Source organism: Theropithecus gelada, chromosome 2 (assembly GCF_003255815.1).
Source record: "Theropithecus gelada isolate Dixy chromosome 2, Tgel_1.0, whole genome shotgun sequence".
NCBI lineage: Eukaryota > Metazoa > Chordata > Mammalia > Primates > Cercopithecidae > Theropithecus > Theropithecus gelada.
Window position 1 is genome coordinate 118,049,369 of NC_037669.1, and position 26,256 is coordinate 118,075,624.

The 26,256-nt window shown below is 34.8% G+C and overlaps 1 protein-coding gene across 14 annotated transcripts in view; it reads right to left on the reverse strand.

Moving 5' to 3' along the window:
- Positions 1 to 26,256, reverse strand: part of ECT2 (epithelial cell transforming 2) — a 69,866-nt gene that overhangs the window by 15,914 nt on the left and 27,696 nt on the right. For all 14 annotated transcript variants that reach the window (XM_025376017.1, XM_025376014.1, XM_025376010.1 and 11 more), the window contains 7 exons: positions 24,121 to 24,189; positions 22,433 to 22,543; positions 21,527 to 21,623; positions 19,765 to 19,846; positions 3,790 to 3,868; positions 3,504 to 3,623; positions 615 to 753 (listed from right to left, as the gene is read on the reverse strand). In XM_025376017.1, the coding sequence (XP_025231802.1) occupies positions 615 to 753; positions 3,504 to 3,623; positions 3,790 to 3,868; positions 19,765 to 19,846; positions 21,527 to 21,623; positions 22,433 to 22,543; positions 24,121 to 24,189 (697 nt within the window). The remainder of the gene's footprint in view (positions 1 to 614; positions 754 to 3,503; positions 3,624 to 3,789; positions 3,869 to 19,764; positions 19,847 to 21,526; positions 21,624 to 22,432; positions 22,544 to 24,120; positions 24,190 to 26,256) is intronic.

The window sequence follows — 26,256 nt, forward strand, 5'->3', positions numbered from 1 at the left end:
CACTGGGTGTCAATTAAATAGATGACACTGTTGTAGGTAGTTATAAATTTTCAGCAATTTCAGGCCTTCACAGAACCTGCTCTGTAACACTACCAAAGTTTAGAGTAAAACATTCCTTAATACACATATGACTCCCTATCAAGTCTATCAGTTACTCTGGGTTTATTTATTGCACTCACATCTATTCCTGATCCATACCTTAAACCTAGCCCTAAAAATGCAGCTGTTGGCAACAGTGAAAGTGTTAAGATACGGGGTACAGGTAATAGATTGGTTATTCTGTATTCTGAAGGAAACAAAAAAATAAATTTTGGTGTGGGAATAGGCTAGGCTAGGGTGTTATTTTAATACATAGCCATTTAAAAGCTCTTTGACCTTTAACAGATGAGGGTATCCTATAGGTTGAGATAGTACTTTCATTTGAGAAAATAAAAAGTCAGTTCTGTTCCTAGAGATGGAGTTGGGATAGAGGTGCAAGAACAATTACTTTAGCAGTCTGATCAACTATATTGAAAGATAATTTACCAATTAAAAAAAGCCAAAATGGAGTAAATCAAACCTACAATGAATATAAACTATTTTTATATAACCAAGAATGTATCCGACCAGCATACCTTCTGTCTCTCTTATGTCCAATACCTTCTTAATCTGAGAAAGGGGCATTAGGTGAATATGCTTAAGAGAAGCTGGGGGTCGGGTTTGGCCATGAGGACTCCTAAAAGTGCCAATAACCTTGTGCCGTTTTCTTGCTATCTGATTATAGAAAATAAAAAAGTATCAGTCAACAAAATGAAGAAAAGTAAGGACCAAATACTTAAAAAATAATATAGCACTAATCACATAAATCTATTATAACTCATTTGGTGATTATTCATTACAAAGTTGTTATAAGCAGAGTTACTATGTAACAAAAGTCAGACATGTAATTGTATAGCAGAAATGCTCATGTTTATATAAGACGAGTTCAAACGTCAGGAAAACAGGCCAAGGGATATTTTGCAAAAGGTCCCAGAGGTATGAAAAAACTAGAAGCATGATGAGAAGAGACAGAATCAAGGAATGACAGAATCTTAAATAAAAGTCCTAGAATTCAGGAGAAGAGGAATAGTTGGCTAAGCAAAACAATTAAGTGATTTTAAGTTTAATTTTTTAAAAGTAAAAACAATAAGTGTTCTTTTGATGACAAATGCCAGTACATCAGAGTTAAAAAAAAAAACAAACCCTTAAAATACAGAAAAAACATTTAAAAGTTAAATATATCCTTAAATCCAAAATTAGTTGCAGTATAACATAATCTGTCATTAAGAAAAAATAGATTTTATCCATTTTGAATGTTTCTAACACTTATTAAATATGATGATGGTTACAGCTTTTTATCAGGTTAAGAATGTACCATCATTTCCATTCCCAATTCACTAAGAGTTTTATTTTTCCTAAACAAACAAGCTAAATAACAACAGTTTATTTAAGATTATGTTTTTATTTTATTTTTATTTATTATGAACTCTGAAGTCCAAATTTAATGTTATAAATAAAGCAGTTTTTGTTGAAGTGATTCTAAGACAGGGAGGCTACAAGAGATAGAACAAAAAAATCAACAGATTCAAGAAGGTAGGGAAAATGAGAAGCCAGGGACTTGGGAGCTACAGAAGATGACCAATACCAGAAAGTAAAGTGAATGGCAAGTTAATGAACCAATTACAGAAGACTTCAAGGAATTTGGAGGGGATATAAGATCAAAAATTTAAAGTAAGTCATAGCTCTCAGGAATAAGGGATGAAAACCAGAATGGAGCAGCAAAGAAATAAAGATAACCTAATTATTAGATGAATAGAGCAAGCTGACTTAGGAACTCCAATACGAAAAACCTATAAAAGCTTTAATAGAAGCAAACAATGTACAGAGAAACTATATACAGTAAAACCCCATGATGATGCAAATCCAGATAAAATATAATTGAAAATTGACTCCGCCGAGCATCTGTTCTCAATCGGGGCAGGCTAAACTCCTTTTTATGAGGGAAACAGGTAGTTGAGAATTATCTGCCTCATGATTTTTTTGACTTTCTCACTTCAGGAGATAGTCAATTGTGTATAGTAGTTTGACTGTCTTTACTTTTGTGCTTTTTATAACATAATTGACCCAAAAAAAGTATTTTTCATTTAGTCTCATAACGACAAAACTCTGCATTTAACATAAGTGAATTTTTGGTGAGATTTTATTGTACCTGTAACTGTTCTGCACATGAACTGTTCTTTAAGATTCCCTTGTATTTTATAGTATAAATAATAATGTATGTGATATATAAAAAGGCAACACTTTGATAGAAGTAGAAAAGGACAAAAGGAAAGCATGTAAGACTTTAAAGAAAAGGGAGGCAGGTGCAATAACTCATGCCTGTAATCCCAACGGTAATCTCAACACTTTGGGAGGCTGAGGTGGGTAAATTGTTTGAGTCCGGGATTTCGAGACCAGCCTAGGCAACATGGCAAAACCAGTCTCTACTAAAAATAATTAGACTGGTGTGGTGGTGGTGTCTATAGTCCCAGCTACTTGGGATGTTGGGATAAGAAAATCACCAGAGCCCAGGAAGTCAAGGCTGCAGTAAGCTGTGATCTTGCCACTGCACTCCAAGCTGGGCAATGACAGTAAGACCCTGTCTAAAAAAAAAAAAAAGAGGAAAAAAAAAAAAAAAAAAAAGAAAGAAAGAAAAGAAAGGAGAGAAAAGAAAAAGGAAACTCTTTAATCATTTTGATGAAGGTAACAGAAAGTTTCCAGTGATAGAAAAGTCAAGAGTCTTCTTATTAATGTCTGTTTAATCAAAATGAACATTTTTCTCTTCTGAGATGAAGGGAAACCACACTTCTTTTTATCCGTCACTACTGTTGTTTAAAAATACGTATTAGAGGGATGAACACGTTAAAACACACACACGTAATTCAATTTGCTTGCAGGGGTAATACAAAAAGAAAATCTAACTTGAATAAGTAAGAATTTTAGAATTAGATTCATTATACCCCATCTGAGCCCTCATTCACTCTAAAACCTGCTGATTTAAGAAGAATCGAGGAATCATAAAGAATTCATAATAGTAAATTATCAAGTTATCTCCCTCTTCAACAAAATACAATCGCATCATTATTGAAAAAAAAATTAGTTAAATTTCAAAAAACTCAGAATTATTTTATAAATCTTGAATAAGTAAACATAGAAACAAGAAGTTATCAGATTTCTTGACCTAAGCATTTATTTGCATGGAAATAAATTTTCATTTTAACTTAGATTTGAAGTAATGAAAGTTTATACTTCTTAATATTAGACCTTCTTCTAAAGGCATTCTATTAACAGTTTTAAATCATCAATTGTCCTCAATTTTTAAAAAAATGATTATTTGAGTTTACTTTAAAATTCTACATTATACTTCAATTAAAGCTTGGTTTTAAATATTCAGGGAAGTTACAAAAATCGGCAGTGTTATTATACTATATGAAGTACATCTTTACCTCTAGGCAATCATTGAAGAGGAAAAGAGTCACCTGTTCTCCTCTGTCACAGGGGTGCTCACCTAGAGAAATTGTTTCAACCCGTTGTATTAAGCTTCGGTGAGAAGATAAAAGATTAGCCTGTATAGGTTGAAAATATTAACAAAAGAGATCACTTGGTATCAAGTAATTTTTAAGAAGTTGTAATTTAAAAGAAAGTAGTGCCAAGATATTATTTATACTGAAACCACAGAAACCTCATTAACAAGAAGGAAAAAATAAAGTAATTATTGCTAAGAATACTTACTGGACATCCATCTACTTCATAAACAACATCAAAAATTTGCTTTTGAGCTTCTGTTTTTCTCTTATCCTCATTAATATGCCTGAAAAAGTGATTTTTAAAACTTTTAAAATAGAACATGAAAACTGCAACAAACACAACTTATGTCACAAGTTGTGTTTGATGTGAATGTCTTAATTTTGACAAGTGAATCAGTTAAAATATTCCTTAAAAGTATCCTATTACATTAAAAAAGTTTCCATGCCTATGGAGCCCAGGATGAGGAAAACAAACAAACAACTTCCAGCCAGGTGCGGTGGCTTGCGCCCATAATCCCAGCCCTTTGGGAGGCCAAGAGGAGTAGATCACTGAGGTCAGGAGTTCGAGACCAGCCTGACCAACATGGTGAAACTCTGTCTCTACTAAAAATATAAAAATTAGCTGGGTATGGTGGCAGGCACCTGTAATCCCAGCTACTCGGTGGCTGAGGCAGGACAATCACTTGAACCCAGGAGGCGGAGGTTGCAGTGAGTCAAGACCGCACCATTCCACTCCAGCCTAGGCAATAAGAGTGAAACTCTACCTCAAGAAAAACAAAAAACAAAAAACTTCCATAGACTCCTTCAGAAAAGTATGTTTTACTATTATTCCTTTCTATATTCTTTACTATACAGCCTATGCACTTTATAAAACACATTAAACCTGTACAAAATTAAGACTAATAAAATTTTGAAGTTCTCAATATAAGTTCAAATAAGGTTTTATGGAAGTCTTCCCAAGTCATAGGCTAATCATTTCACTGAAATAAAAACTAAGGCTACTGCTCCAGACAAGATAGAATAACAGGGGATGAACTTACTTTTCTGCCTGAAACAACTAAAAAAATCAGTCAAAATATAAAGAAACAAGGGTTCTCAAGACACTTAACATCCATTTCTGTGAAACAGAAACAAGACAAGCCCTACAACTGTCCTGGCTTATAGCCTAGAGAAAGCAAAGAAAGCACAGATAGTGCCTAGCTATATCCCTAAGAGAAAGAAACAAATGTGGGAGTCCAGTGTGATCAGATGCCTAGTTTGAAGGGCAAATTACTGGAAAACTGCTGCACAGAGAGAACTCCCTCTGTTTTCGGAAGGCTTCCTTGTGTACACAGTTCTCAACATGATCACTGCATGTGTGTAAGAAAACTATCCGAGGTTAGGGAAGACATGTTAAAAAATTAGATGTAACAGTGCTCAGTGCTCATATGGCATGGAACGGTGACATCAATCAGAGTGGAAAACTTTAAGATTAATGTGACCTCAGGGTAGAGTACTAAGAAAAGTCTTTCCTCAATAGTGGGGAAAATTAACCCCAGACTAAATACTGTTCTGATTCTGCCTAACAAAGTTTAAGGGCAAGACATGAAAATATCAAACTGTTTGCAAGCTACTTAACTACATGCCGGGAGAAACTAAAAAACATTTTTAAGAATACAAAAATATCTAGCTCTCAGAAAAGTAAAACTGATAATGTCTAGAATCCAATAAAATAATACCAGGTATGCAAAGAAACAGGAAAATAAGACTAATGAGAAAAAAAAAAAACAACACCTGAAACAGAGATGAGTGAATTAGTAAAGTTATTATACTCATGTCATAAATTCAAAAAACTGCAAGGAGGATTGAACATTTTAAGCAAAAACATGAAAGATATTTTTAAAAGATCTTATTTATTGACCAAATAAAAGTATCATTTTTCATTAGCCTCGTAACAACAAAATTCTGCATTTAACACAAGTGAATTTTTGGTGAGATTTGATTGTATCTGTAACTGTTCTGCACATGAACTGTTCTTCAAGATTTTCTTGCAATTCATATGTACATGATATATAAGGCGGCAACACTTTGGCAGAAGTAGGAAAGTACAAAAGGAAAGCATGTAAGACTTAAAAGAAAAAGGAAGCAGTGGTCATTTCTGATGACCCAAATCAGTCATATAGAGATAGAAGCTACAATGTTTTAGATGAAAAATACACTGGATAAGAGTAACAGCAAATTAAACGCTACAAAAGAAAAGCTTAGTAAAACTGAAGACAGCAATAATGTCAAAGTCAAAAATAAAATATACACTTCTAATTTTACTTTTTATCGGCGAAGCAAGAATTATACTTCAGGGCATACATACTGACCAGGTGGTCTTCAAATAATCAAGTCTGTTCTAATAATAAAGAGAAGGTTGGGAGTTTTATTAGAAAGAGAAATGTGATTATGTCTTGTTTTTAAAGAAAGTTCACTGACACTAGTAAAGTTTTGGGGAACTGGCAAGCTGAGTGGTGAATGATAGTAGTGAGTAAAACTAGTTACAGAGTCACGGCAGGTTGCTTCAGCAACTATTAGGTAAAACCGATTGTAGGATTATAGCAGGCCATTTTAAGCCGCTGGGCTTGTGGAAAATTTAACTATTAGAACAGCTGCCATGTGCCCTGAGTGTTTTTCCCCTCTGGCCCTCAACTCTGATTTAGTTGGGTATAACAAGAATGATCCAATTTTGTATAATCAACGCTCACATTTCCCCCTTTGATCAAGATCGTTCTCTGAAAGCAAAGCTAATCAATCATCTTGAAGTTAGGCTTAATTGTCCCTCAGGGCCTGGACAAACCTGTCCTGGTTGTCTCCATCCCACACTGTGGGGAAGATATAGAGGGTCTATGTCAGGGAGCTGGGCCACATTTGAGTATCAAAAAGGACAGAAGGGAAAATTTTCTCAGGGCAGGTTTGCCTGAAGTCCAGCACTGAGCTCCATCTTGTTAGTTCCATAAGTATTAGCAGCCATCTCAAAGTGTTAAGCTAACATTAACCTGTTGGGAGAGTTGGCTTTACAAAGATTAGACAAGCAATAAAAACAAGGCTTAAAAATCATAACAAAAAATAATATAATAAATTCAGTTTGTACAATCATTTTGAAACAGAACACAAGCCTGATGGCAACTAACTAAACAAATCAAAAGACTGTTGTGGGTACTGGATGAGACTAATTGTTGTCATTGAGTAGTATTTTAGAACTGGGCTGAACTAAAGCAAAGAATGCCAACTCTACAGAAGGGACCACCAGTACATTTTGAACAAAAAGTTGTGTTATAGATATTGCTAAAGTTACTAGTGGAATAAAAGGATTTCTTAGGGCAGGTTTTGTCAAGTTACTTATAGCAGTTACTGATTGTGAAATTTAATTACAGTATTATTTTGTCAAGCCAAAAAGACAGGCATCAAGAGGGGTAGGAGTGTCATCATATGGAGTCTTGCCCCATTGTCTTGGGAAAGGCTGTCTACAGCATTAAAAAAATGTCAACTTCCTGTCCTGGTTTGCAGTTTGAATGTCTCTGATTAAAGCATAAGATATTTTGGTGAACATTTTATGTGGCCCATACATCAGGCACAAGACTTGTTTCTTAAAATTTATCTAGTTTCCATTGACAGGGCTTTAGAAACAGTACAGTTCCCATTTTTAGCAATTTTATGGAAGACAGTTGGATTGGAGAAACCCGGAAGAATTTAGGATCTAGTCTATAGGTAGATAACAAGAATTCAAAAACAACCAACAGAGCGACACTCTAAAAGATATATTATAGCTTTTTATTAGAAATATAACTTTTTTTCTATACTGATCACATATAAATCTCAGATTTTTAAAACCTCTTGAGGCTAGGAAACCAAACCAAGGCAGATTTTATATTTTACTTACACTCTTAAGGTTCCTGGGTCTGCCAAGAAGTGACAGTTTTTAATTTACTCACTGTAAGGCTAGGAACCTTTGAAGGCAGGCATTTTATGCATATTGTCAAATATGACATTTCAGTCAAAGCCTTGGTAATATAACCTATGTTTTCAATTGTTTTCTGGTATAAAGACAGCAGATTTCTATTAGACTTAGGTAAATAACTATATTGCTAAAAGAATGCTCAAAAAGTTTTCAAACTGTGGAGGAATGAAACAGAAAAAAAAGTTCTATCTATATTTACAAAAGCATACTTTATCAAACTGTTGTAAATTATAGATAGCTTGAGAGAGAAGATTTTCTTAAGTCTGGAAAACAAAACATTTGCATAAAGAACCAAAGTCATTAAAACATTTCTTCATCAGTTATTCAATCTTATGTAATTCATTTTTGTTCTGCTTGATCTCGTTTCATGAATCCAACAATTTTTTAAATTAGAGTCTTGGAAATTTTTATCAAGTCCATTGATCTTAAAGTTATCAGAAACTTGACTTAAGGGCACTTGTTAGATAGAATCATTTTCATGATTATCAGTGCTTTTAGAGAAGAATTCAAAACCGTAACTAGATGATGAAAACTTAGAATAGCCATAGTCTAAGAAGCTGATGAAAGTTTGCAACTGACAACAAAATGCAGTTATCTCTATTAAACATGGCATTAAGATAACCAAAATTATAATAACAGACTTCTATAATTTATATAATTTGTGAAACATATCAACAAATACCCACAAATGCAACTAAAAGAAGATCTAGTATCACTTATCATTTGTCAATGTCTTTTACACAGTTTATCAAATAAGCCTAATAATTTAATATCTCTCAAGACAAGAAAAATCTTTTGAGGCTTTCCAGGGGTTCCACCTCATAAATCTCAGTTAAGTTTAGGTAAAAAAGACTAAAACTAGAATTTGATTTTGGGGAAGTTTGTCGAAGATGTTGAAAGTCTAAAGACATTTGATCAAAACAGGATCACAGGTCACTTGTGAAATAATAGTCATTTATGTAACCAGAGTGATAATCAAAAGGCTTTAAAAGGAATACAGAGCTACATGGATTAAAAAACAAAAAAAACCTTAAGCTTTTAAAATCTCAGTTGTTTGTTTTGTATATTACGCATATGGGTTTTATTTTAAGTAATCAAAAACCTAATAAAGGCAACACAGGACATTTTCTTGATAAAACATAAAATCTGTTTCTTAGGCCAGTTATCAAAAAGGCAAAGAAAAACTTTCTGCAGTATGATCGTTCCTTCTTGGGGGAAGCTCATTTAGATAACCTGGAAGTTGAGCCAGATGAAAAGAGCACTTGAATTTAATTAGACAAAGGAACAATGTTACACAATAACTGTTAACAATTCAGACACATCACGAAAAGCCACAAGTAAAGGATCAAGGCCTTCAAGATGAACATTTTAGTGTCAAGATATAACAGCAGAGTTACAAACACAGAAAACAGTTATAAAAGCTTATAGAAAAAAGCTGAAGCAAAGAGCTATCAACCTATGCCTTCTCAAAAGGTGAAAAAGCAAAAGGTAGCGATGTATGACCTGAAAATCATGTGCTATGTATGAGACACAGCAGAAGCTGAACCTCCAGCCGGGCATGGTGGCTCATGTTTGTAATCCCAGCACTTTGGGAGACCTAGGTGGGTGGATTGCTTGAACCCTGGAGTTTGAGACCAGCTTAGGCAAAATGGCAAAAGCACATTTCTAAAAATAAATACAAAAAATTAGCCAGGCATGGTGGTGCACACCTGTAGTCCCACCTACTCGGGAGGCTGAGGTAGGAGAATCGCTTGAGCCTGGGAAGTGGAGGTTGCAGTGAGTCAAGATTGTGCCACTGCACTCCAGCCCGTGACAGTGAGACCCTGTCACTCAAACACACACACACAAGTTGAACCTGATACTTGAATCTGAGAAATTTCAGGAAAATGCTACCTTAAGAAATAAGGCTGGGTGTGATGGCTCATGCCTCCAACTCCAGCACGGTGGCAGGCCGAGGTGAGAGGATCACCTAACAAAGCGAAACCTCGTATCTACTAAAAATATAAAAATTAGCAGGGCATGGTTGCGTGCACGTGTAATCCCAGCTACTTAGGAGGCTGAGGCAGGAGAATTGCTGGAACCCGGGAGGCAGAGGTTTCAGTGAGCTGAGATCACACCAATGCACTATAGCCTGGGTGACTGGGTGAGACTACCTCCAATAAATAAATGAATGAATTAATTAAAATAATCATTTTAAATAAAAAAGACAGTATTTTTAACCTGAAATGGGGAAATTAAATAGATGCCAGGAAGAAATGTAGGACAAAACAGAAAACGCCCGCAGTTTAGAAGATGGCTGATAAACAGATTCTGGAATTAAAAATTAAAACCTATTGCAATTGTATTAAAAGCTGATCAATACTTTAAGTAAAACTCATTGTTTTAAACATAGAGATTCAGACTTTGGTCCTAGATCAATCAGTGCACTCCTGACACCAATGTTTAATTTTTAGAAAAAACTTACAAAGAAATCCTTTCCAACCCTGTCAACCTGATCACCCACAAACCTTCCTTTATAAAGCTCAGCCTTCATAAACTCTCTGTGACTTGTTTAGATCCTTTATCATTTTCTCAAACACCTACTTAGTCCTATAATTTTTCATTTTTGATACTGGAACAACCATTTTGCCTTAGAACAAAAATTTATCACACACATTTAAAAATTATTATTTAACTAAAAATACATCTTTATATCCATAACTATCTTTGCATCTCTCTCTCTCTCTCTCTCCCCCCCCCCCACTAGTTTCTCCTCCAATTTTAATTTTCTTCTTAAATTTATATTTTGAAACAAACTTTAAATAACCTGTGAATTTGACAAAATCATTATTTTTTAATTAAAAAAACGCATTGTCCTCTTATGTTATGTGTATTAATAGATCTAAGCATAGTTAGTATTTTTATAAAATTTACAAATCTAAGAACCAGCCTATTTATATTCAGCAATTTGTTTTCATTTTTCTCTTATTTGGACATGACTCAGGCATTTAATGAGCTGTCTATTACTTAATTTAATGTAACATAACTTAAAGATTTCAAATTACTTGCAAAGTTTAGTTATAAATGTTTATCCCATTTACAGTTACATAAATTTTTTAGCAATTATGCCTAGATTCATTATGAAAATTGAGGTATTAGAGCTAGTCATTATTTTAAGTTACTTTTTACTAATCAGAATTATAACCTGTTAATATCAGATATTTACCTAAGTAAGAACCTAAAGTGAAATACATGGGTATGTTGTAAATAACTCAGAAGATACAGCTGTTTTTATTAAATCAATAATATTAATTTAATCTTACATATCAAAGAATTACATGAAGATCATTTCAATTTAGGCTGGACTTAAAGCTCCATGACTTTAAAACATTTGGCAGCAACAAACATAAAACTGTCTAACTACTAATTCCAAGCAAAAATGTATTTTGACAATTTTGAAAGACTTTTTTTTTTTTTTTTTTTGATAGCATCTCACTCTGTCACCCAGGCTGGAGTGCAGTGGTGCAATCTTGGCTCACTGCAACCTCCACCTCCTGGATCAAGCGATTCTCCTGCCTCAGCCTCTGAGTAGCTGGGACTACAGGCACACACCACACCACCATGGCTGGCTAATTTTTGTATTACAATAGCATCAAAAAGAATAAAATACTTAAGAATAAGTTTAATAAGAAACCCACAAAGCTTATCCTCTGAAAAACCACAAAATACAGTTGAAAGAAATTAAAAGTAAATAAATGGAAATATTCATAAATCAGAAGATTTAATATTGCTAACATAGGCCAAGTGCGGTGGCTCATGCCTGTAATCGAAGAACTTTGAGAGGCCAAGGCGGGTGGATCACCCGAGGTCAGGAGTTCGAGACCAGCCTGGCCAACAAGATAAAACCCCATCTCTACTAAAAACACAAAAAATTAGCCAGGCGTGATGGTGCACACCTGTAGTCCCAGCTACTCGGGAGGCTGATGCTGGGGAATCACTTGAACCCAGGAGGTGGAGATTGCAGTGAGCCGAGACCATGCCACTGTACTCCAACCTGGGCGACAGCGAGACTCCATTTCAAAAAATAATAATAATATTGCTAAGATAATACTCCTCAAATTGATGTACAAATTCAATAAAATTCCTATACACATTCCCCACAGTTTGTTGTTGTTGTTGTTTTTCGGAAACTGACAAGATGCTCCTAAAAGCTACATGCCAAATTTATGGAACTCAGAATAGTGAAACCAATTCTCAAAAAGAACAAAGTTAGAAGACACATACTTCCCAATTTCAAAACTTAAAGTACAGTAATCAAGGCAGTGTGATACTGGAATAAGCACAGACATACAGATCAATGAAACCGAACTGAGAGTAAAGAAATAAACCCTTACATTTATGGTCAGCTGACTTTCAGCAATGGTACAAAAACAATTCAGTGGAGAAAGGATACTCTTTGCAACAAACACTGCTAGAATAGATTTCCATATTTTAAAAAATGAACTTCAATCTGTACCATGCGCCATGTACAAAAATTAACTCAAAATGGATCATAGACCTAAATGAGTTTTACCTAAAGACTAATCCCACAAACATTCTTAAAGAAAATAAGAAAAAATTCCTTGTGACCTTTGGTTAAGCAAATATTTCTTAGATAAAACTATAAAAGCACAATCCACTAAAATAAAATTTGCTAAATTAGACTTAAAAATCTAGAACTCTTATTTTTTCAAGAAATTGTAAAAAGAAAAAAGCAAGCCAGAAACTAGGAGAAAATATTTGCAAATCATGTATCTTTTTTTTTTTTTTAAAAGCCTTTTAACTCAAATATATAAAGAACTCTCAAAATTCAATTACAAAAAAAAAAAAAAACACAATTTTTTTTCAAGTAGACAAAAGATTTGAACAGGCGTATCACCAAAGAAAGTAATACGACAGCAAACAATCACATGAAAAGACATTTAACATCATTTGTCATGAAAATGCAAATCAAAACCACCAGGAAAGACAACCAAACATCTATTAGAATGTCACAAATTAAAATGACTGGCCAGGCCAGGTGTGGTGGCTCACACCTGTAATCCCAGCACTTTGGAAGGCTGAGGAGGGTGGACAGATTGAGGTCAGGAGTTCGAGACCAGACTGGCCAACATGGTGAAACTCCGTCTCTACTAAAAATACTAAGCTGGGCATGGTGGCGGGTGCCTGTAATCCCAACTACTTGGGAGGCTGTGGCAGGAGAATTGCTTGAACCTGGGAGGGGGAGGTTGCAGTGAGCAGAGATTGTACCACTACACTCCAGCCTGGGCAAAAGAGTAAGACTCCATCTCAAAAAGTAAGAATAAAAAAGTAAAAAATAGGCCGGGAGCAGTGGCTCACGCCTGTAATCCCATCACAGGCCGAGGCAGGCAGATGATGAGGTCAGGAGATCGAGACCATCTTGGCTAACATGGTGAAACCCCGTCTCTACTAAAAATACAAAAATTAGCTGGGAGTGGTGGCATGTGCCTGTAATCCCAGCTACTCGGAGGCTGAGTCAGGAGAATCACTTGAACCAGGGAGTCGGAGGCTGCAGTGAGCCGAGATCGCGCTACTGCACTGTAGCCTGGTGACAGAGACTCCATCTCAAAAATAAATAAAAAATGAAATCACTGACCATACCAATTGTTGGTAAGGACGTGGAAACTCTGGACCACCACACACTGTTGGTGGGAATGCAAAATAATACAACCGTCTTGCCAACAGTTCGGCAGTTTCTTAGAAATGCATACACCTTGCTGGGTGCAGTAGCTCCACCTGTAATTCCTGCACTTTGGGAGGCCAAGGCAGGCAGACTGCTTGACTCCAGGAGTTTGAGACCAGCCTAGACAACACAGTGAAACCCTGTCTCCACAAAAAAAAGAAAGAAGTAGCCAGGTATGGTACCACAGCACCAGTAGTCCCAGCTACTCAAAAGGCTGAGGTGGGATGATCACTTGAGCCTGGGAGGTGGAGGTTGTAGTGAGCCAACATTATACCACCACATTCAAGCCTGGGTCACAGAATGAGATACCACCCCCTCCATCAAAAAAAGGAAAAACCTACTATCTGACCTGCCATTCCTATTCCTAGGAATTTATTCAAGAGAAATGAAGGCACATGTCTATACAAACTTGTTCACAAATGTTCACAGCAGCTTTACTTGGAATAGCCAAGAACTGGAAACAACATGAAAATGGATGAATTGTGATATAGTCATACAATGGAAAATAAAAGAAAATTAACTAGTGAAATAAGCAACAATAAGGACTAATCTCAAAGTAATTATGCTGAGTAAAAAAAAAAAAAAAAAAAAGCCAGACAAAATATTCCATGTGTATCAAATCATAGAAAGTGCATATAGGCATACCTCACTTTATTGTGCTTTACTTTATTGTGCTTCACATACAGTGTTTTTTCTTTGTTGTTGCTGTTGTTGTTGTTTCACAGATTGAACGTTTGTAAGCAACCCTGTGTCAAGTAGGTCTATCATGTCATTTTTCTAACAGTACGTGCTTACTTCATGTCTCTATCACATTTTGCTACTTCTCTCAATATTTCAAACTTTCTCATTATTATTTTATCTGTTACAGTGAGCTGTGATCAGTGATCTTTGATGTTACTATTGTAATTGTTTTGGGACACCACAAACAATGCCGATGAGACATCAAACCTAATTGATAAATGTGTGTGTATTCTGAGTGCTCCACCAACTAGCCATTCCCCCCGCCTCTCTCTCCTCTTGCTTCTCCATTCCCTGAGATACAACAATATTGAAAGTAATAGCCAACCCTACAATGTCCTCTAACTATTTAAGTGAAAGGAGGAGTCACACATTTCTCACTTCAAATCAAAAGCTAGAAATGGTTGAGTTTAGTAAGAGAGGCAAGATGAAAACAGAGATAGTCCTAAAGCTACGCCTCTTGCACCGAACAGCCAAACTGTGAATGCAAAAGAAAAGTTCTTGAAGAAAAATGAAAAGTGTTACTCCAGTGACATGAATAATAAGTAAAACAACCTTATTACTGATATGGAGAATGTTTGAGTGGTCCAGACAGAAGATCAGACCAGCCTTAACAATCCAGAACAAGCCCCTCTCTAATTCAGAACAAGTTTTTAACTCTCTTCAATTCTGCAAAAGCTGTGGGAGGTAAGAAAGTTGCAGAAGAAAAGTTTGAAGTTAGCAGAGTTGGTTCATGGAAGTTTAAGAAGCTATTTCTGTAACATAAAAGTATAAGGTGAAGCAGCAAGTGCTAATGGAGAAGCTACAGCAAGTTATCCAGAAAATCTAGCTAAGATAATTGAAGAAGGTAGCTATACTAAACAACAGATTTTCAGTGTAGACAAAACAGCCTTCCAGTAGAAGAAGGTGCTTTCTAGGACTTTCACAGCTAGAGAGAAGTCAATGCCTGGTTTCAGAGCTTCATAGGACAGGCTGACTCTTTTGTTAGGGGTGACTGACTATGTTGAAGCCAATGATCATTGACCATTCTGAAAACACTAGGGCCCTTATGAATTATGCTAAATTGACTGTCTGTGCTCTATAAATGAAACAACAAAGCATGGATGACAGCACATCACCATGGTTTACTAAATTGTCTTTTCTTTCTTTTTTGTTTTTGAGAGAAGAGTCTTGTTCTGTCATCCAGGCTGGAGTGCAGTGGCATAATCGGTTCACTGCAACATCCAGCTACTGGATTCAAGCAATTCTCATATGTCAGCCACTGAGTAGCTGGGATTACAGGCGTGCATCATCACACCCAGCTAATTTTTGTACTTTTAATACAGACGGCGTTTTGCCATGTTGGTCAGGCTGGTCTAAAACTCCTGGCCTCAAATGATCTGCCCACCTTGGCCTCCCAAAGTGCTAGGATTACTGGCATGAGCCACTGCACCCTGCCCTACTAAATCTTTTAAGCCCACTCTTGAGACCTACTGCTCAGAAAAATATTCCTTTCAAAAGATTACTGCTTATTGACAATATACCTGGTCATCCAAGAGCTCTGATGGAGATGTACAAGGAGATTTTGTTTTCATGCCTGTCAGCTCAACATCCAATTCTGCAGCCCATGAATCAAGGAGTAATTTCAATTTTCAAGTCTTAAGAAACACATTTCATAAGGCTATCGCTGCCACAGATAGAACAGATCCATCAGAAGAGTCACAAGAATCAGTAAGTCAATTGAAAACCTACTGGATGATATCCAAAAGAGCAAAGAATATTTTTCCAAGTAGAAGTGAGCACTGGGATATTTTAGTTCCAGGCTGCAGTGGACAGCCACAACAAAACCTCTCTTTTATTTTCTTTTCATAAGTAAAACACTAGACTTTAGATTCAGCTGAGATGTGGTGTGTTACAAAGCAGGTCTTTCCTACAGGGGTTACAGAGGCCGGCGTTTCTTCCGTTGGTAGGAATGGCGTGAGCTGTATTGTGGGGCAGGCCACTGGTTTGCATGCTGTATCATTAGAGGGCATAAGCCAGTTGATCTTTTGCAGTTTCTATTAAACTTGAACTGACAAAAAAAAAGAAAAAGAAAATCTACTGGAAAGCATTCACCATCTGGGTTGCCATTTAAGACCTTACGTCGGGCAGGTAAAACTGAGAGTGAGAGATAGGAGGCATGGGTAGAGACCTCAAGGGAAGTAACTGTCAAGGTTCAGAGAGCCTGCAGTGGTCAGCAGCAGAGAGGTGAGGGAGACAAAACCAAAAGCCAGAGCTCAGCCAAGAAGGAGGTACAAATTAAAACGAAGGAAAAAAAAAAAAAAAAAAGAACATTTGTCAATAGTGGGAGGTCAAAATATCGACATTAATAGTTTGGAAGAAGTTGATTCCAATCCTTACGGATGACTTTGAGGGGTTCAAGATTTCAGTTGCAGAAGGAATTGCAGATGTGGCAGAAATAGCAAGTGGACTACAATTAGAAGTAGAGGCTAAAGATGGGACTGAATTGCTGCAATCTCATAAACAAACCTGAACAGATAAAAGAGCTGCTTCTTACATATAAGCAAAGAAAGTGGTTTCTTGAGATGGAATCTACTCCTGGTGAAGATCCTGTGAACATTGTTGAAATGACAAGAAAGGATTTAGAATACTACTTAGTTGATAACATGGTGTAAAAATCTAAGAGAACTGACCCCAACTTTGCAGTTTAATATGGGTTAAATTCTGTGCAACAGCACTGCATGCTACAGAGAAATCGTTCATGACAGGAAAAGTCCACTGATATGGCCAACTTCACTGCTGTCTTATTTTAAGAAAGTGCCGGCCGGGTGTGGTGGATCATGCCTGTAATCCCAATACTTTGGGAGGTTGAGGTGAGCAGATCGTTTGAGTTCAGGAGTCTGTGACCAGCCTGGGCTACATGGCAAAACCCCATCTCTACAAAAAACCATAAAAATTAGCTGGGTATGGTGGTGCACACCTATAATCCCGGCTACTCAAGAGGTTGAGGTGGGAGGAGGTGGAGGCTGCAGTGAGTTGAGACTGTGTCACTGCATTCCAGCCTGGGTGACCAGAGTGAGACCCTGTCTCAAAAACAAAAACAAAAACAAAAAAAAGAGAGAGAGAGAAACAATTACCACAGCCATCCCAGCCTTCAGCAACCACCACCCTGGTAAGCAGTCATCAACATCAAGGCAAGATCCCCCACTAGCAAAAAGACTATAACTTACTGAAGCCTCAGATAATTGTTAGCATTTTCTTTTTTCTTTTTTTTTTTTTGAGATAGAGTCTTGCTCTGTCATCCAGGCTAGAGTGCAATGGCGCAATCTCAGCTCACTGCAACCACCACCTCCTGGGTTCAAGCGATTCTCCTGCCTCAGCCTCCCAAGTAGCTGGGATTACAGACACGCACCACCGTGCCTGGCTAATTTTTGTATTTTTAGTAGAGACAAGATTTCACCATCTTGCCCAGTCTGGTCTCGAACTCCTGACTTCATGATCCACCCGCCTCAGCCTCCCAAAGTGTTGGGATTACAGACGTGAGCCACCGTGCCCCACCTGTTGGCATTTTTAACAATAATTTTTCATTAAGGTATGTACATTAATTTTTAAACATAATGCTACTGCACAATTCACAGGCTATAGTATAGTGTAAACATAACTTTTATACGCCCTGAGAAATGAAAAAATTTACACGACTTGCTTTATTGGGATATTTCCTTTATTGTCACGGTCTGCAACCTAACCCGCAGTATCTGAGGCATTCCTAAATTACAGTGATAGACAGTTGCCTTGGGAAGGGTAAAACAGGATGGGCCAGAAAAAGAGATTACCAAGGCGCATGAGTAAATGTTGGGGGTGATGGAAATGTTCCTCATCTGGATTATAGTGACGGTTTCATGGGAGCATATGTGTGCTGAAATTAATCAAACTATATTTTAAATATGCGTATTTTAAGAAAAAAGCCATATTTGAAGTAACTAAAAACATATATCTATAACAAATATTGAAAATCTAAGCATGTATAACTGATGTTGCTAGAATCCAATTTTAGAGGTTTTTTTAGTTTGCTTAAATGGCAAGGACTAGTGAATTGGTGCTGTGTCATTATTTTCTGCATCTGACAGGTTACGGTGGTTTTAATCAACCATAATAAGCATTAAATCTCTAGGCTAAATGTTCAAGAATCTTGAGAATTTAGATCTGGTAAAATTCTATAAGGCTTCTAAATCAGCATCACAATTTGACATTAAAATATTAGCTCCTATAATTTAACATTTGTTGAAAATCTATGAGAAAAGCACTTAGGGTAAGGATATACTAAAAATAGAAGTTCTCAAGAAACTTAAATAATGTCTTACTGATTCAGCCCATTATCCCTCCAGCAGCCAGCTTGACACTATTCTAAAGAAGGCAATAGGTCAAATGACTAATCATTTGCTACTTTTCCTTACTTATTTTATAATCTTTGCTTACCAAAATATATTATATATAAATAACAAATAGCATAGCCACTTGTAGAGTATTCTACACTCCAAACAGATAAATTGAGCAGGTAACAACATCTCAGTTTCTTTTATAAAAATATGAAAATAATGACTGCCTACTTCATAAAGTTGGTTGAAAAGATCAAGGTAAATAATGTATGTCAGAGTATTTTAAACCATAAGGTGTTGAAAAATTACAGAGAATTGTCATCATAATAGTCTCAACACTGTTATCCCGGTCCCAGGGGAAAAAAATCAAAAGCATGATGGCTGGCTGGTGAACGTACAAAATACATAAGCAAAAAAGAAAACAAAACAAAAAAAGTATATACACTTGACCCTCCATATCTGCAGATGCTGATTGTAGGGGACTTGAGCACCTGCAGATTTTGGTATCTGAGGGAGTCTTGGGACACCTGTTTACATAACCCTTTCAGCAACAACAAAAGCTGGTAATAACTAATTTGAGCATTATTGTCTCAAATAAGAGAATGAGAGAGAGGTCTCCGCTGAATCTCCTCTCTAGAGCTAGTGAAGTTTCTCCTTAAGAGCCCTTCTGGAAGCCTTTTAAGAAACTCTCATACAGAAGCACCCTGGAATCTCAGAAATTAATTAAATCTATTAAATACACTGATATATAAAGTCCACTTAAAGTACCTTCTCTGAGGCGAAACAGAAACAGCCAATAGCAAGAGAGTTTTCCACTCTGCTCCTAACATTTCTGATCAGTCCTGCTTCCAAGTTAGATCTACAGTAAGCAGCCTAAGTTTATGATCAAACTCCCCAGATCAATTTCATTGAATTTATACTTTTAATACATTTCCAACCAATCCTGCCAATTCAATTCCACAGAACTCTAGGTAGAAAACAAAAAGTTTAAAAATTAATATGAAAAAGTATTATAAACCTTTAAATTTCACTGTGGTCGCATTCTCAAGTTACATTTGGGCAATCCACATTAATATGAAGACAGAAACAAGCTATGACTAGAGTTATATGAAGAAAATGTCTATTAGGGAATTTGTAACATTTTCAAGTTTCTAAACTATTATTCTCTGTGCACAATAGTTTAATACCTTCAGAAATAAATGTTTTGATTAATGAATGTATTCTTAAAACACTTCATTTTAATGTGTAACTACACTATTAGAAAAATAATTTAGACATTTTACAAAAATTTGCTATTGATACTTTCCTATTTATGATTCTAGTTTTCTATCAATTCCATTCGAAATCTAAGGCACGATCAAAAATTGAAAATAATGCACTTACATCATTACTTCCTTTAGTGATCCAATAGCTTTTTCTAAAGTGCTTTTGTCTGGATTTTCATCAGCTGTATGCTTCTTAAGATCTGTAATAACACAATGTTTTTCCATGCATAAAAAATTCAGTGATTTCTCATCTAAGACTAAACTGCTGTCCATCTTGATATAGCTAATTTTTAAAGATAATATTCAATCTTCACTTTAAAAAAGTTTTAAGCACTGTTCCCTAAAAGCTCTCTTATTACACATCTGTTAAGGTTTCCATTTTTACTGACTAAATTTTCAGAATATGTAATCCTGATTTTCTTACACTGCTGTTTCAATCCCTTCAAGTAATACTTGGGGACTCCTAAAGTCCTCAAACTTTCTCCATAGTGCTAAATGAAAACACATGATCCTCAATAAGCTTAGAAATCATAATGTATTTTGTGTTTCATACTGGGGCCCCTGGCTACATCACAGAGAGCATCTGCTATCTTTAAGCACGGATTTTGGTACCTTAGAGATTTATACTTAACACATTGACTCTTCTAATCCAGGTTGTTTATTTGTGTTCCCTGTGCCATCCTTGGCATATTCTTATCAAATCTAGGTTTAATCTAGTACCACTGTCCACCTAATCTCTCATGTGGAATAATAGTAATAAAGCCTAGAAATCATTTTATTTATAACGTTTATGAATTTCTACAAGTACTTAAACAATAATGAAGATATGCAAATTAGAAGAAAACCACAATGTTTTGGAAACCTGAAGTCTGTTCATATATTCTCCTTATAATTTGTAAATCAGAATAGTTTTAAATAGTGGACAAATCTTTCTAAAAGCCAGTAATTCTCAACTATGTAACTCTAAAAAACAAAAAAAAAAGTCAAATTTTTAGTTAGTACTATAATTCACATACTAACCAAGATTTTTACAGAAAATAACAGATTAAACAGTCACAAAATGTGCCTCCTTGTCTGCTGTAAATATTCATGTAGATTTAGCTTAGGAATTAAATATTTTATTATAGACTTTTTCCTGTTTATAATTTAGTTATCCTCCTTTTTTTTTTTTTAATTATTTTTAGAGACTGGGTCCCTGTATGTTGCCCAGGTTGGTCTCCAACTCCCAGGTTTACCCTCAGTGTTCCAAAGTGCTGGAATTACAGGCTATAATTTTGTTTTCATACTTAAGAATAAAATAAAAATGGATACTGTCCTTAGCCAGCTAAATATAACAGAATATATATACACATTTTTTACCACAGGTAAAATTTATGCATACAAATTATCTGCTGTAAAATTCCCTTCTACTGATATCTATAGTTCAGTTCTAGAATAAACAGGTATGTTTCAAGAGTACTCTGAACAATCTAAAGTCAAAAAAAGTAAGCATAAAGCCAAGTATATAGAACTTTACTAAAATTCAAAAACGGGCTACAAAAACTTGGGACGTACAAATTATCTTCTCCTCGTGATTTTGTGGGCAAATTTTGTATGTACTTGGATGTAAAATGATTTTGAATTAGTGACACACCATGAAATATTAAGAAAACTTTTAAATGAAAAGACAAAATACTAATCAACAAATAAAATATTTCAGGCCAAGCTGAATTTTAGTAGCAACCAGTGACTATTTTTTAAGATAATCCATAAAGTAAAACATATATAAACTTTAATGCTGAAATCTAAGAAACTCTAAAAATGAGAAGAAATTCAACTTTTTTGGAAAAAACAATTCTATTAAAATATCTGACGTAGTTTGAAACAGATCAGACAAGTACCGTTTAAAAGTAATGCAACACTGGGTAACCTCTGTACTGGTCGGATAAGAAGTTCAACAAGGCTCTGCCGTCCACATTCTGGTTTTGCTTGGTTTATCTGAAAAAAATTTATTCAACAATTTCAAAAAAGGTTTTCTGCAAAGATTATATGCCCTACTTTTACTGGATTACACTTTATCATTAGTGTCCCTGATACAAACTAATAGAAAAGAGGTGGAATTTCTCTGTGGTAGATTACTTGGCTGAATAATTTTCCAGGGCCTGAAATGGCCTCTTGGCCAGCCAGTGGTTAACATCTTACATAAAAAGTGAGTTCCTCTACACACTCCTATATATCTCACCTTAAATTTCTCTTAAGTCTGCATCATTCACAAGAAAAAGCATATTTAATAATATTAATTATGCTAATACCATTAAATAAACAAAGTAAGGAACTGATAAGAAAAAAAATCATTAAAAGCAAAACAAATCTCACTGGAAAATCATTAGGTGTTTTGAAAACTAAAATACATAAAACTTTTTCAAAAACTTTTTGTAGAGATGGGAGTCTCACTATGTTGCTCAGGATGATCTCAAACTCCTAGCCTCAAGCAATCCTCCCTCATCAGTCTCTCAAAGTGCTAAGATTATAGGCTGACATTGGCCAGTGCACCTGGCCACAACTTAAAAAAAAAAAAAAGACCACATATAACATTCTTATTCCTTCAACCACCTCCTGGCACCTAACACTGAATATAACAAACTTTCCAAAGCTAAACATCATGGTCACCCACAAGTACAACTAAAACTAACAGATATTAATAGATACATTTTACTAAAGTTAAAATTTACTTCATTGTTTCATAATTTTGGTGAATTACTTCAGAAATAATTCTCAAATTTTTATTTGAAAGAAATATACATTACCTTGAGAAAAGCATGAAATCTTGGTTTCTGTTTTTCACATTTAATAATTGTTTCCTTGCTCATTTCAAAGAAGTTTACAAAGGGAGGGTAGGTTTTTACCAAATCTTTTGACTAGAAAGAAACGGGAAGAAAACATTATTTGTTATGCATTTGTCACCCTTAGAGACAATGTAACTTAAAGTCAAATAATTAATAGTCACAATCTGAAATATTGGATACAAAGTTTAAAGTAAGTTTTGTCTCAAATTAAATATAGGAATTTATTTCATAAATTTCTCAGTAAAGAATTGCTAAACAAAATACATCAATTAGTATACAGTCTAAAAACATGAAAACACCCAGAAAAAAAACAAAAGATATGTTAAAGCTTATTGTATTGATACAAACATGATAAAGAAAACGTCTATGAGTTTAAAAAATATTAATTAAATTACAGCTGAACTATGTAGATTCCAAAAGCATGGTATTTATTCAAAAATCCAAACCGCCATTAAAAGACCAGTTATATTACCCAAAAATGCAAGCAAGAAAAGGAAAAGTGTTGGCTGATTGACAAAATTTAAAAGTATCAAAAAAAAATGAGAAAAGAATTTGTAAATTTTTAATTCTCAACCAAACTGAAAAAACACCTAAGAGATTATTTTGTAAGGTAAGAAGTTAGAGGCCTCAAAAAATAAAAGTATAAATGCCAGTGCTCAAGGCACTGAAACTTACAAATCCTATTTAAAGAGATTCAAAGAAACATATAAATTCTATTCATAGAACCTTGTCGAAATAAATTTATAAAACTTAAGTTGTGTGGTTCTTATCCTAGTAAGAGGCAGTTCATTAGAAGCCTTTAAATAGAAACAGACATGACAGCAAAAAGTGTTATCAACTAAGAAGGGAGAAAAATAAAAACTTCTTTGTACATCTGGTAGAATTCAGCAATACTCACAATAGCAAAGACATGGAGTCAACCTAAGTGCCCATCAATGATAGACTTGATAAAGAAAATGTGGTACATATACACTATGGAATGCTATGCAGCCATTTAAAAAAAAAAATGCGAGATCATGGCCTTTGCAGGAACACAGCTGGAGCTGGAGGGCATCATCCTTAGCAAACTAACAAAGGAACAGAAAACCAACACCACATGTTCTCACTTATAAGTGGGAGCTAAATGATAAGAAGACATAGACACATAGAGGGGAACAACACATACCTGGGGCCTTTTGGAAGGTGGAGGGTAGGAGGAAGGAAAGGAACAGGAAAAATAACGAATAGGTACTAGGCTTAACACCTGGGTGATGAAACAATCTGTACAATTAACCCCCATGACACAGTTTTACCTATGTAATAAACCTGTACATGTACTCCTGAACTTAAAATGAAAATTAAATAATATATAAAATGAAAATACAATCTGTGGCCATTTATGAAGGGCAAATAACTTGATACATACTAAAACAATTATAGTACAGCATGATAATTGGCATTCTTCTAATAATCTTGAGCTATTAAGGTGTTAAATTGCATATAGAAGGCATGTTTCAGAAGACAAAGAACATTTCCAATATATTTTATAAACACAATCATGTCAAAGTTTTAAAACCTCTCACATTTAAATAGGTAAATTACATTCCTTGCCAGTCCTTGATGAGATCATATTTTAATCTGAAAACTTAAAAAGGAAATACAATACTTACATATTTCAGAAAAATGTCACCAATGCTTTTGCTCTCATCCCAATTAACTATAAGGTCTTCGAGATCATCCTGAAATAGCACGAGTTGAAATATTTAAAATTAAACCTGACAGCTCCTTATACAACTTTTAAAATTTCCGAGATACTCGTTGGAAAGAAGCACTTTACAAAGTGTCTGAATTTGATGTGTAAAATAATGAACATCCCATTCTTTCTCTTCAACAAGGAATTAACTTTTACTACAAAAAAAAAAAATCCTTTGAAAAATAATTTTTAAAATATAAAGTCAATAAGCCTAACTTTCCAATATGATGTGATAACTCAATATTTTTTTCTTATTAACTATAAAGCTGATCGGTGTTATTAATTATAGAAAACTACTTTCAATCCTGCTGCTGAAGCATCTTATTTAACATCAGTCATTAAAAACTGTAATCTCTAACAGGGGGTCAGCAAATTTAAAAGTATGAATAAATGAGTGTGGCTGTGTTCCAATAAAATTTTTTTTAACCAAAACATGCAATAGGCTGGATTTGGCCCATGAAGCATAGTTTGTTAATTCTTCATGGTCTTTCTAAAATATTACTTCTTTGTAAAAACTTAGAAGAACATTTAAAAGCTTTATAATAAACAAATCAGATGATAAAATGAGATGACAAGAAATGATATGCCCTAATTGAAATTCTAAGTGATTTTAAAGTAGACATCAATCGACAAGCTCTTATACTAAAGACCCTCTAAAGTTTCATCAAAGACTGCTGGGACACCCTTTCAGTGGGATCCCTGAGATTAAAATTATTTTTGTAATACTGCTAAAGCATTATTTGACTTTTTCACTCATTCTCTCACAAGTATACAGTTGTTTTCTAGAAGCGACATGATATGTGATATTGCAACAGACTGAATGCAGAAGCAGATATGAAAACCAGTCTTTTATTAAGGCAGACAGTAAAAAAAACTACAATACCACCACTCCCCTTACTAATTATTTTTGTTTGGGAAATTATTTTTCTTAAAGAATGGTACTTGTGTTGCCATGTAATTAGTTATATTTTAAGTGAATTAATATAAAATTAGATATCCCACATACAAAAAGATGAACTTAAACCCTCACATCAAGCAAAACAACTTTTGAAGAAAACAATCTTCAAAATCTTGAGTTAGGAAAAAAATTTTTAGATATGACACTGAAATCACAGTCCATAAAAGAAAAAATGAATACAATGAACCTCATCAAAATTTAAAAGTTTTGTATTTCAAGAAAACTCGTATCCAGAATTTATAGAGAAGCCTTACAACTCAAGAAGACAATCCAATCAAAAAACAGGCTATAGACAGTAGCCATTTCACAAAAAATAATATACAAATGGCTAATAACCATGTGAGAAGACACTTATCATTAATCATTAGGGAAATACAGTTAAAGCCACAAGAGATGTCTCCTCACCCACTAGGATGGTTATAAGGTAAGAAAAAAAAGATAAGTGTTTTTCAAGAATGTGGAGAAGTTGCAACTCTCATTCATTACTGGTGAAAATAACAACTGATGGGTCTGAGCTTCTCAAGAGGCTGACGTGGGAGGATCACTTGGGACCCAGAGTTTGAGGCCGGCCTGGGCAATTAGGCATGAACACATCTCTAAATTGATTAATTAATTAACTTTAAAATGACGGGAAAACCCTGGCATTTTCTCAGAATTTTTAAATACAAAACTACCATACACCTCATCAATCCTACTCCTAGGTATCTACTCAAGAGAAATGAAAACATGTCCACACAGACTTGCACACCACACTCTCACAGAAGCATTATTCATAATAGCCAAAAATGGAAACAATCTAAATGTCTATCAACTCATGAACAGACTTTTAAAAATTAGTATAGTCATATAATGGGATATTATTTGACCAGAAAAAAAGAACTTCTAACATGCTACATTTAGATGAACTAAAAAAAACATGCTAAGAGGAAACCATATATATAAAACCACATACTATATAAACACATTTACACTATATAGTGTATCAAATAGTATATCTATATGCTATGTGTATATACATAGTATCAATGTATAACATATTAAAGATATAAAATGTCTAGAAAACGCAAAATCATAGATACAGAAAGTACATTAGTG